We start from the raw sequence: 12,678 nt of genomic DNA, 5'->3' as shown, positions 1-12,678 counted from the left end.
TTAGTTTTTCTTGTTTTGTTTTTTTAATTACTCTATTTAACAGCTTGAATTTAAGAGTCAAAACATAGCAGCCATATTAGGTTTGTTTCTTTCCCACGGCTTATCCCACCCCCAAACACAACGTTGCTTCGTGATTGGTCTGTGAAAATCAGCGAGCCTCTGTACAAGATGTATTCTCGGGAGTTTGTGAACTTACAAATACCGCGAGAATTCATCTTGCACAGCAAGGTTAGAGAAAATGAGATCACAAGGTGAATTTTCTCTGGTTTCCATGTGCCTGACAAGTGCCCACCTAGAGTTTTCCTCACATTGTTTTCTTTCTTTCTAGCAGACTGGAGGTTTTGTGCTATTTGGAACTGTTCATAAATTCCCTCCACCTTGTCTAAGGTCCCAGCTGAAGAAAGTCAGCCCCGGAGGATAATGCTACCACTACCATGCTTCAACCTAGGTATGGTGTTCTTTTGATGATGTCTTTGCATCAAACATACTTTTGGAATTGTGCCCAAAAAGTTGTGCTAAAGTTTCGTTTCATTTTCCCACCTGCTTTTGGGAGATGTCAAGTTGTTTTTCTTTGCAAGATAAGTCTTGTCGCCTTACCCCATTGCCAAAATGAGGAAGACGTGAGACTGCTGTCACAAGCCAATGCTTGCCAGAAATACCTGCAGCTCTTTCAGTAGTTGTACCTGTCTGCCTCTTTGACCAGTCATCTTTTCATCCGTTTTGGAGGGATGACCAGTTTTTGGTAAAGGGGCTCTTGTACCATATTTTCTCTGTTATGATGATGACTGCCCTAACTGTGTTACATAATGTATATATTACTGCATGATACACACTTTAATAAGATTTTGACAAAGAACTTTGTCTGTGTCAGAAGGTTAAAGCAGGTGTCCAAGTTTCCAATTTGGCCTCTCCACGTGTATTTAGTGTAATGTGAGGGCATTTATTCCCACATGCTCATGTACAGTATCGTTTCTGAAAAAGACCCCTAGTGATGACAAAGGGCTGGCAGATGGACATGCACACTCTCCCTTGTGTACAGTTATGAGCCTGTGTTTTGGAAACTCAAGCCTCCGCTCAAAATCCCTTAAAGCAAGCACCTGTGGACATGTTCATATTTTCACACACACACACACACACACACACACACACGCACACACACACACACACACACACACACACACACACACACACACACACACACACACACACGTGAAGACAATTCTCTTCCTCTATGTCAGCTCTCCCTACCCTGGACTGCCATCCTTCTTTACATAATGTATTGTGCTGTATGGTCAAAAAAGTTCCATCAAGAAAAAGATTTCTCTTCCCCAAATCACACACTTCGATAATATTGGCCTTGGGGACTGGGGAGTAGGAGATCTTGGGAGCGTGTGTAACACTGCACCATTGTTATGTCTGAATGCAGGTGTCTTCCCACTTTCTCTCCCACTCACACCCATGCCGCTTTTCTCTTTGAAAAATGCGTGCAAGGTCATGAAATCTTCATTGAAATACTTCAGACTGGAACTTAAGATCCAGCACACGCACACAGCTCCGGTGCACGTCCACGCTCATGTGCGAAGTGCAGCGTGTGTGCGCAACACAGGTGCAGTCAGGGACACTGAAGAGGAAACAGACCTCCCTGCCCTTTAGAACTTGATCTTGAAAAGGAAGCTGTCCTCTGTCTCTGTCAAATTAGCCAAGCCGCTCTGCCTTCCAGCTCTTGTCAGCGCTAACTGCTCCACTGACACCCTTGCTCCCACACTGTCTCTAGTCTGTCCTGTTGATGAAAAAGTATCAGTTCATGGCTGCAACACAAATCCCTAACCAGGGACATTTCTCTGACTCGGGAATAGTCTTTTCCTCCAAATGTTCAGCCTTTTTTTTTCAGGTACAGTATTCAGCAAAATGGTGCTTCTGTCTACACCAGTTGGTTCTGTGATTGTCTTCTTCTGTGAGCAAAGAGGGTCCGAGAGCTCTGGTCCGTGCCCAAAAATGGCAAGAATCCCACTTTTCCTCAGGCTCCATTTTTGTCCATTTGTCAGACCCAACTGCTGTGCAGCCATGACAGTAATAACAGTAATAATAAGAATATATATAATTTGTAATGCACTTTACATTTCAAAAGAAATCTCAAAGTGCTAAACAGTGTAAATCAAAGGCCTAAGTTTTGAGTGGTCATTTTTTACGAAATTTGAAAATCTTACAAAACTGACACCATGGCTCAATCGCTGTACCAAAATGGCATCAAATCAAACTTTTGTAGGCATCCATCTCCTTCCATTTGCTGTCCTAAAGTTGGCATTGGCTCCACCATTTTCTAGCTTGGAATGTCGCAATAAAACACCTGAGTCCCTGCCTGGTATTGAAAAGTGTATAAGATCTCACTTTTGCAGGGATTTTATTTTTTCATGTCTATGGTTTGGCAAAATCACGTTTATGACCACCCAGGAGGGCTTGGGAAGCTTACAAATCCACACCAAGATGCTAGGGTTCCATTTTTGGAAAACTTTTTCAAGTGAGGTTGTTCGGCAGGTGCTGCCTGAGCCCCTTTTACGAGCTAAGTATATCCTAAAACATGAAACAAAATGAAATCAGGGTAGTAGAATGCAGTGATATTCTATTTATGAATTGGTCTATATAGAGATATTTTTGTGTGCTGTGAAACCTTCAAAATCCTTGCCCAGACCCAGAAGTGGAATAAAAACACATTTCTGCATCATGGGTTTGTTTTCTGCCTTAAAAAAAAAAATAATAATAATTTAATGGCATGACATTGGTAAACTAGAAAAATTCCCGCGTAAATTTAACTGTATAAGAGGCACTGAATGTGGGAGTGGATGGCAGGACATGGAGCCTGGACAGCTAGTTTCTCAGCCTGTTTAAATGGGTCACCTTTTCATATTAAGCATTCTTGTCTAGGTAATCGCTATCCAATTCATACATTTATCACTACTGCTTGCTTTGAGATGAACTTTGGAGCTTTTCGATCCTTGTTGTCCCATTTATCCCCTCAGACAAACACAACCTTGACATCAGTGTATTTGTTTACGTTTATGCTGCCTTTGTGAGCCTGAACTCTTTAACTCAATTTAATAGCAAAAGCTTTGGGATGCAGAAAGGCTTGTTTTCTTGATATACACCTATTTGTTTTTAAAATCAGAGAAAATAAAGTGTTTTGATTATATCGCTTCAAATTGTGTGGAAAGGAGTAAACTGTTCAAAAAATAGAGAGGCCACATAAGGATGGTGTGCTTGGCTTGTGATGGATGTGGCGTCCCCATAGGGGAGGTGATATAGTTTAGTATAGAGGTCTTGAGGTTTCACTGTAAATGTTTACATTCCCTAATGTACTGATGTTATCTGTTAAATGTTTCTGGAACAAGCCTAAAAATCTTCTTGGGTGAGACTGTGCACACACGAGAATAGGTCAAACCAGCAGTCTTTAACAGTGAACCCCTGTTGATCCAAAGTCCCGCCCTCTGTCTGCTAAGTAAGTTTAATATTACTGCATGCATGCTCTGTATGTAGTATTGGAATTACACAACTCGAGGAAGAAGAAAGGTGTTAAAGAGATACTTGACTAATTTAGCAATTTTCAGCAGTAAAAAGTTTATAAATATTTTGTCCAAGATTAATTTGATAACTTCATTATTTTTATAGTAGCCTTCAATTAATACCTTTGGAAAAAAAATTGTCACTTGCTAACAACTGAAAATGACATCATAGGTGCTCAGAGCTCAAGTAACAACCAATCACAGCTCACCTGTTTTCTGGGTTTGGTCATGTGACATGTGCAAACACAACAATGATTGGTCGTTACCTGCTGAGCACAAGTGATGTCATCTTCATTTGACAGGAAGTGGCAAAATGTTTTTTTTTTTAAACGTATTAATTGTACTTGAAAATAATAAATTTATCACATTAATTATAGATAAAATATTATCTTAAATATGCTTCATTTAATTTATGTCTGTAAATATGCCAATAAAGTATACAAACAATCAATGCAATAGCCTATTGATATACTGATCATGGCTTCGTGTAGAATACTTGCATTTCCCAAACCACCACTTTTAAGGGAAAACAAAAACGTTATGTATGCTGAGCCGTTAATATTGCATGTTCAAAGAACAAGCAATAAGATAATTAGTGGTGTGATCTGCTACAGTACAATGCAGATTAGAAAAAAACTAAAACGTTTATATTTTTATTTTGTATGGTTCCCGGTAATCAACTACACAAAAAATAAAATTCATTTAGCGTGCTTGATGTGCTGACCTGACAATTCAGTTGCCACTGAAACTGACGTCAAAAGTCGCCTGTGTAACGCGCGTACAGCGCCCCCGCGAGGTAGCTGGGGTTGCACTCACTGCGTCACTCTCAAAAAATGTTTTTTTAAACTTGATTAAATATGGCTAAATACACGACTAAGCATTCAACGTGGTGCTAAACAAATTTGTAAGATCCACCCCTCACTTAACACCACGTTTTAACTGTCTGATAATTTCTTTTTCCGTATTTTTGGAAAGGTTTTCAAACAACTTAACCTCGCAGCAGTTTCAAAATTGGTTAGAATTATCACGAAGACAGACTGAAAGTTTATGTACATTGGATTTTAATCCAATTCCAATTACTGAGCAACGTTTCCTTTTTTTTGTACATATGTTGTTTTAACATCTTCATAATTAAATTTAACTTGTAAATTACTCTAATGTGAGAGACATTCTCTGACTCCTTTACACAATTATGAATAGCTACTTTATCAATATTTTTGTTATAATTTTGTAATATAAAAATGTCAACGCTGCTTTACTGACCTTCATTATGTCTATCAATTGTGTAGACAACTAAAAGATATGTTTCTTCCCTATTTTCCTATAGGTGGCATTTTGGGCCCTCGGAGGACTTTGTAAAATGGCCCCTGATAGGTAAAAGGTCCCCCGGCACTAATTAGGTGCTCCTCTCTGTGTATTAAGTGTTTGGAGTGGTTGCCATGGCAGCCTTTTGTCCGGGGGACGCCATACCTCAGATGAGCCCTGCTATCTTTGGAGGCATGCAGATAGCGATCGCTGCACTCTGCCGTCGTCCGGCCTGCGTCCTCAGGCACCGCCGTGCTGTCGCCAGCTCTATTTACACTATAGCACCGCCGTGCACCGACCAGGGGGAAGTGAGTGTCCATCATGGAGACAAACGCTCTGTTTATGTTGTCATTCTGCTCCATTAGTGACAGCTTGCAAGGAGGCGTTCAGAGCCGCGCTAATGGACTCTAATTAACAGCGCGCGTGGACGTCCCAATCAACTATTGGAGGAGTTGCTATATGTGGTTTAATACACAGAACCATGTTTCATCATCATGCTTGTATTTCTATTTTCTCTTTTTAAAAAAAGAAAAAAGAAGAAGAAGCAAGCGGTTGCCTGGTTAATGTCCATCTGCGAATCCTGACCGGAAGTACATTCTCAAAGTTTCTGGTTTTTGTCTCAGCAAATACTCCTTGGAACGTTCTCACAGGAAAGACACTAATACTATTTAAAGATTAGTGTCACTTTAAAAAAGATAGCTCAAGGCATTTTTTTTAAGTTAACGTACGTGCAAAAGTATTTTAGGGCACCACGAACACTAACATTGCTGTTTTCCATAATATCCTTTATAACATTGTTTTTAACATGTACACAGCATGATATAATGAAAATAATGAAAACGTTTTCATTAATGGTAGATAGAACACATTTCTTTTATATGACATTTAATACAAAATGAAAAAGTTAGTAAAAACCTTCATGTGTAGGCCATACTTTGAATTTTTAATTATTTTTCTTAGAAAATATTAACATGATTTTTTTTGTGTGAAAAAAAAATGAGTAGAAGAAAATCTAAGTTTCTGGTGTTGACATTTCATTGAGTTAAATGTAAAAATTTGATAAATCAAAATCTGTTAGCAAAGATTTCTTGCAATAAATCGTAAAAACTGTGGATGTTGAACTTTTTAATACACACAAACTTTCAAAACAAAATTTACAGGAATGAATCCCAATATCATCATTTTATTATTTTATATAATTAACAATGTGGGCGTAAACGGCCATAAATAGAACTGCTCCATTAATTAACTGACAAAAAAAATGTGTCACACGTGCATGTTGTGAAGGGAAAACCTTTTTTTTTTTTTTTAAGTATCTATCATATCACAGTAAAAAACAAAAACGTTTCCAAAAGATGGTGCCTCAAAGTCAAGATCCTCACTTGCGGTAACTTCTGCATAAGCGTTCTAATGGATGGCTTAAACTGCCGGCATCCTTACTGCAATAGCATTCAGTAAACAATAGATGTGTCCACATCGTCTATTTGGATAAATGTACTGCATTTATTTCAGTCAAACCTTTAAATTTCTGTATAGCACTCCATTCAGAATACAGTCATCATCCGTTTCTCAATGTGCGTTTTTTGTCAGTTCGTACGTCCTTGACGTCATCAGACACAGAACAAGTACGCATAAAGCAAGTATACGCACGGAATACCCAGATGTTCTTCTTGTCAGGTAACAAACGATTAAGGATACATCGGTTGGATATTTGTGAATGCTTTGCTAGCAAAATATCCCAAGATGCATTTCATTTAGAGAGAGTGGGAGGAAGTTAACAAGTACGCAGCCGTTCCATTTTACAGAAGGAGAACGTACTCACGAAGACCACCTGCCAGTTCACGAGATTGCAGGCCTACGCACGTGAAACGGACATTTTTTTCTGGGTCATCCCCAAAAGGCATATACATCCAGGCGGTGCGTCCAAAGGGGCATTACCATGCCCTGATGCCCTGAAGAGCTCCCTGGCACGGAGGGACCACCGCCCCCTGTGTGGATTGGCTCTGCGTCTGCGCGCCCAGGGGTCCTAAATTCATGTTCATGAAAGCGTTGGCGGCGCTGCTGGAGGCCGGCAGAGCAGGTAAACTAGCACAAGAGTAAGTGTTGGTGTACACCGAGTTGTTGTAGCTGTAGGTCGGGTAGCCGTTGTAAGCGTACGGGCTCGGTGCTCCCACCGCTGAGTAGGAAGTGTTGTAAGTAGGGGATCCAGTCAAACAAGGCCTGCCGTCTCGCACCAGCACCGGCACGGCCACCCTCCTGGGTGGCGGGGGAGGCGGCGGAGGCCCCGGCGTGTGATGGGGATGGTGGTGGTGGTGGTGGTGATGTCCGGCCATCTCTAGAGTCTTGTCCTGCCGCTGCCGCTTGCATTTGTACCTCCGGTTTTGGAACCAGATCTTCACCTGCGTCGGCGTGAGTTTGAGCGAGCCGGCCAGGTGTTCTCTCTCCGGGGCGGACAGGTAGCGTTGCCGCTTGAAGCGACGCTCCAGCTCGAACACTTGAGTCTGGGAGAAGAGCACCCTGGGCTTCCTCCTGGTTCTCTGCTGCTTGCCGGGCGCCTTCTCGGCATCTTCGCCCCGCGACGCACCGACGACTTCTGATGGATGACACATTTTTAAAATATAATTCATGTCATATAGCCAATCAAATTTGCACCAAATCTGCATCACTCTATATTATGCACACCATTAAATTCAATTAAAGAAGTACAATTCCTTATTTACAATTTAACTTTTTTTAAATAAATATAATTATTTTTTCGCGTGTTTACTTGAAAAATCAGACAATGTTTAATCATATATTTTTAGATAATATAAAAAATACAAACATAAAATGCATGTTATCTATCTATCGATCTATCTATCTATCTATCTATCTATCTATCTATCTATCTATCTATCTATCTATCTATCTATCTATCTATCTATCTACTTATCTATCTATTTGCGTACATTGAACATTATGACAACTTTAATAAAAGTTTTTAATGTTAAAAGCAATTTCAAATCCTATCAAAAACGTGATTAGTCGGTTTTTTTCTTGACAAAAAAAACAGCCGCTATAATTAGTGTTTTGAGATGTTGATGTAAAAATTCCAAAAATGACCAAAAATAGCAATTTAGATTTTTCATGATGCTTTTATTGTATTTGGTTCACACAAAAAGTATGCTAATTGGAATATAGCTTTTGAAATGTATATAAAAATTCGAAATTATTTAAAAATGTGATTATTTTTTCCCCACGTGAGTTTTTATTTATTTATTGTAAATTCATTTGATAAATGAATTCAGACAATTTTTATATTTGAGATTCAATTAAAAACGTAATTATTTGGTCATCGTATTTGACGCAAACTTTAAGTGAATGGAAGTTATATTTTTAGATCACAAAATGCAGTTGTTGCTCGTCAGAATTATTTGAAACATGAAAACATTCTGACAGCACTTTAAATTTACTGATGGAATGATGCTCTTGTGTTGCACTGTCAGTGGACGCCAATGTACATTCATATTAATGATAAAATGTTATATGTATTAAAGATGTTGTTTTGTCAAATTTTACTCACTGTTCACTTCATTAATGAACTTTAATACAAGAAGATGATGATGCTCTGAAATGTGTTTGTTTATAGTGCAGTGGTGTAAAGTGGCGCATAATCAAAATTCTGAGCACTGTATTGTTCTTCAGATTTTAAAGGCAACATATGACTATTTACTGTCATTATGCAATGCAGACTTTTAAAACAATATATATATATTATTAACATATGTTAAATACGTCTCTGAAAGTGTCGATCAAAACCCAACTGTCAAAAGTGGCTTCAACTCTACAGTATAAGCTCTCATGAGTTTACCTATAATGTGGCCACGGTGTGTTTAGAAAGATAGTTTGAAGATCACATTTTTTTGAGCAACTGCTTGTGAACATGCATCAATTTGCATAAGGTGTGCCATTGTTTTGATCAAATACTATTAACCGTGGAGAAACGAGCAAAACTTTGCACAGACTTCATGGATTGTTGAAAACTTTACATGAACGCTCACAAATTAATATATACAGTTGTGTGGTGCACTCACTGGCATCACGGTCCTCCTGCTCGGTCTCCAGTTCCAAATCCACAGGGTGGATCTGCGCCGGGTTGCCGAACATCTCCACCGGCAGCCCGGACTCCGCGTGCAGCCGATCCGGTTCGGCGAGCGCGCCGAGGTACAACATCCTCTCGTCGCTCTCCGAGCTGATGGGACTCGGGCTATCTCTGTGGGCCAGCATGCAGGAGGGCGGCGAGTGGGTTCGGAAAGCACCGGACTGCAGCGGCAGCGCGCCAGACAGACCCGAGAGGCACGAGATGAACTGGAATTCTTGCGATTGCTGCTGCAGTTCCAACTTCAAGATGTCCTTGACCGAAAAGGGCGTGCTGGAGGATGTTATAACCGGGCTGGGGAGCATGGTGTCCACCGGTAAAAATCTAAATAAATAAATAAATAAAATAAAATAAAACTTTTTGTGTCCAAATATCTCTGTGAGTAAAGGTGTTTCCCTCCCCCTTCTGTCAGAACAAGACGGTCTGTGGAGACATCCCTCTTCTTCGGCTGCACGTCAATGACTGCAGGGCGAGGTGGGAAAAGGAGGGGTGGGGGTGTCAATCCTATTTGGTTGGCTCAACGGAGTTAAGAGAGAAAGAGCTGGATGAGCCAAGATGCTGTCCTCTCCCTCCCTGAAGGAACTGAATGAGATCTCTCTCTCTCTCTCTCTCTCTCTCTCTCTCGCTCTCTCTCGCTCTCTCTCTCTCTCTCGCTCGCTCGCTCGCTCGCATGCATATGTGTGTGTGATCACGTTAACCTAATTTAGGAAGCACCCCTCCCTATATTGAAAGCGATAGGATAGTTCTCAAACTTTTTACCCCAAGCACCACTCAAAAATACTCTCCACCACCATGAGCAACATTGTAAATAGTAATGATGCACGCGTTCGTGTTCATCAAAATGAAGGCAGAGGTTCTATTTATTAAGACACTATAATTTTATGTTACCACTGCTTTAATATGCTAGGGAAAAATACATAAACAGGCCTATTGATTCAATTCAAATATTGCACATAAAAGTTCAATAAAAATGTGCTATAATAAATGTTAAAATTCAAAACAAATTCTTAATTGCAAATGTACTTAATATTTAAAAAAAAATGGACCGTATACTTAATTTTTTGTGGCAACACAACAAAACAATTGAGAAACTGCCTTTAATTTTCCCAGATCAATTATTTTGCACAAAGTTTAAAAGCATTAATCATGTGTTGAAGACAACCCCCCTCCATCCAAATCGTCCCATTACCACTACAGATTAGCCATATCTTTGTTTCCTGTCTCGGCTGTATTGGATAAGATAACAACGCTCAGACGGTGTGAAATACTCCACAATAGGATGTCCGAGAATGTATTTTAGACTTGTAACGTCTATTTATAACTTATTAATTTAAACAAATATATCGATAATTAATTTACCATTTAATAATATTCTGCCTTGAATTTAATTTATATTTTTTTTTGCATCAGCATTTTAGTTAAATTTGCCACATGATATTACATATTGCGATAGCCTATTATTTTTGTGTTGTATGTTTTTATAACAGTTTGTCTGAATTTTTACTTGATTTTAAGAGTTCTTGGTGTATGTTAATTCTTTAAATTGTCACAATGTGAATATTAAAAAAAAACGATAACAAAAGCAATGCCATTCCAATAATACGTCTATCGGTTGCGTTTTGAAAGTTAATTTAACTCCAATGGAACTGTATCGACGTGTCAAAGGGGGTGGAGGTGCATGGGGTCTGTTTGTTGAAACGGGACACCTCTGTTCTTACCTGTCTACTGTGGCCCAAATGCAGGCGCCAGGCTCCGAGGGCCCATTGGCCCTAAACCGTGTGGAAAGAAAAGGAAAGCATGCTGGCTTAATCTCATCCGCTCGCCATCTAACGAGATGCTGTTTAGATTAGGCCCTGCTGCGGTTTACAAACGTGTCTTTTCCCTAAACGGGCCATTAAAGCAGAGAGAGGAATTATGGTTTGAAATGTGAAAATAAACACGTGGTTTTCAAATCAGATTTTAATGTGATTTCAACCACTTTTTGTTTCCTGGAGATTGGAGAAGATGAAGTATACTTTCAATGAGAAGGCTTTTTTTTTTTTTTTTTACGATTTGGGACCTTTTTATTCTGCCTTGAGTGGAATGTGGTTGTCAAAACACGCCCACACCAAGCCGGTGTTTCCTAAATATTTATTTAATCTTGTTTATTGAGTGTTAAAGCAAAAAAAAAAAAAAGTGAACAAACCCTCAAATGGCCAGTTTATGTAAAATATGAAATCACAGTTCCGTTTACGAGATACTTATTTTAAGACACTTAATATTCAAATCAAAATTAGGACATAACTTTGTATAGCTGTGCATTTCACTTTCACTTGGGAACTAGTGTTTCAATTATAAACTGAGTGTTTAGCAAGCATGCTAGCCTAACTTTTATTGTTAATTTAAAATGGCGGCCATCAATTATGGGCACGCGTGTGCTCAGGCCGCCATCTTTAGGCGGTCCTCGCGTGCCAGCAACGCCCCCCCCCCCCCCCCCACACACACACAAGTGCCGACCAGGGGAGCTAGCTTGTTTACGGAGCGGAAGAGTCTGTTTCCTGCTTGTAACAAAACCCAGACTCCCCGTCAAAGAGTGTCAAGGAGCTGTTCGCCATACCCTCCGCCAATACATCATCTTCATCGCAGAATCGTCGCGAGATAAGCCTCTCAGGTCGAGCCCGCACAGAGGTCGTCGGGCTGCTGCCGTCCTATGAACAAGATAAGCCGCAGATCCCATCTATTCCGCATCAACACTTTCCATCCACTCAGCAGTCAAATTTCAATCACTCCCTTAATTCACTTGCTGCTTGAGCACTTTAAGAATTGGTGGCTTGCCAGGCGTTGCTGAACAGGTTTCGACTAGTTCCAGCCTTCTCTCCATGTGTTGGATCGACAAACCTGTTGAAGCAGAAGTCTCTTTACAGAATGGCAGGTGTACTCTCACGAAATCCATTTCATCCCGAACGTCCTCTCAGCACTTTGTGCAAGTTTGAAGGCCCCCAAAGAGACGATTCTGATTTACTTTGGCTTGTGGCGTCTTCTCATGTAAAACCAAGAGGCGTTTAATGTCTTTTATCACACTAGGCTAACATAAGCATTTGTCATTTTCCAGTGTTTGTTTGGGGGCTTTTCACAAGTGTAGATGTTCCACACAGTGTATTGTTTACAGGTGTAATGTAGATGATTTGCTCAGAGATTATATATGCTTACAGTAGTGGAATGGGGTTTTCAAGCATTTTCTGCCTGCGGTGGTTTCGTGTTGTTTTGTTTGTAGACCAAAAGTATAATTTTGTGGTGTGTTACATTTGCACCTAAGGCAACAAAACAGTCAGGCTTGACTTTAATGACAGCTCGTTTTTAACTTCCTAAACTGTTAAACAAGTGTAAAAATAAGTTAACCACTGTTTATAGATCAAGAGCTAAACACACTTAATCTTGCCTAAAAGTGATCTAATGCACTTTACACATCTCATTTTTTTCAACATTTTTAACTGTCCTACAAGTGGAACAAAAAATTGACCTGTGTTAATTCAGGCCAGACTGATATGGATTATTTGAAGCTGATGCCGATACCAATATTTGACAGAATAAAATTCTAAAAAACGAGTAATCGGCCACTTTAGTTAGAAAGTAGACAATGAATAAAATGACTTATTTTGGCCCCTTAATGCATAATAGTAAAGATCAGAATTCCTTACA

General features: G+C 39.7%; 1 protein-coding gene and 1 long non-coding RNA gene across 3 annotated transcripts; one reads left to right on the top strand and one right to left on the bottom strand.

The window, feature by feature from the left end:
• The first annotated feature begins 204 nt into the window (after positions 1-204).
• LOC144061825 (uncharacterized) lies at positions 205-5,355 on the top strand. Of its 2 annotated transcripts, none has more exons than XR_013296281.1 (3): positions 205-251; positions 329-448; positions 4,885-5,355. It is a non-coding gene; the product is annotated as an uncharacterized LOC144061825 (long non-coding RNA). The 2 variants fall into 2 exon arrangements; XR_013296282.1 differs by having other exon boundaries at positions 210-251; positions 332-448.
• A 1,077-nt stretch (positions 5,356-6,432) lies between these two features.
• Positions 6,433-9,308, bottom strand: nkx2.3 (NK2 homeobox 3). The gene is made up of 2 exons (XM_077582291.1): positions 8,936-9,308; positions 6,433-7,455 (listed from the first exon to the last, which is right to left on the bottom strand). The coding sequence occupies exons 1-2, from the start codon at positions 9,303-9,305 to the stop codon at positions 6,797-6,799; spliced, it is 1,029 nt and encodes a 342-aa protein (XP_077438417.1). The 5' UTR covers positions 9,306-9,308; the 3' UTR covers positions 6,433-6,796.
• Between the last annotated feature and the right edge of the window lie 3,370 nt (positions 9,309-12,678).

This window comes from Vanacampus margaritifer, chromosome 12, assembly GCF_051991255.1.
Source record: "Vanacampus margaritifer isolate UIUO_Vmar chromosome 12, RoL_Vmar_1.0, whole genome shotgun sequence".
Lineage (NCBI taxonomy): Eukaryota > Metazoa > Chordata > Actinopteri > Syngnathiformes > Syngnathidae > Vanacampus > Vanacampus margaritifer.
This window is presented reverse-complemented; position numbering and strand designations above follow the sequence as displayed.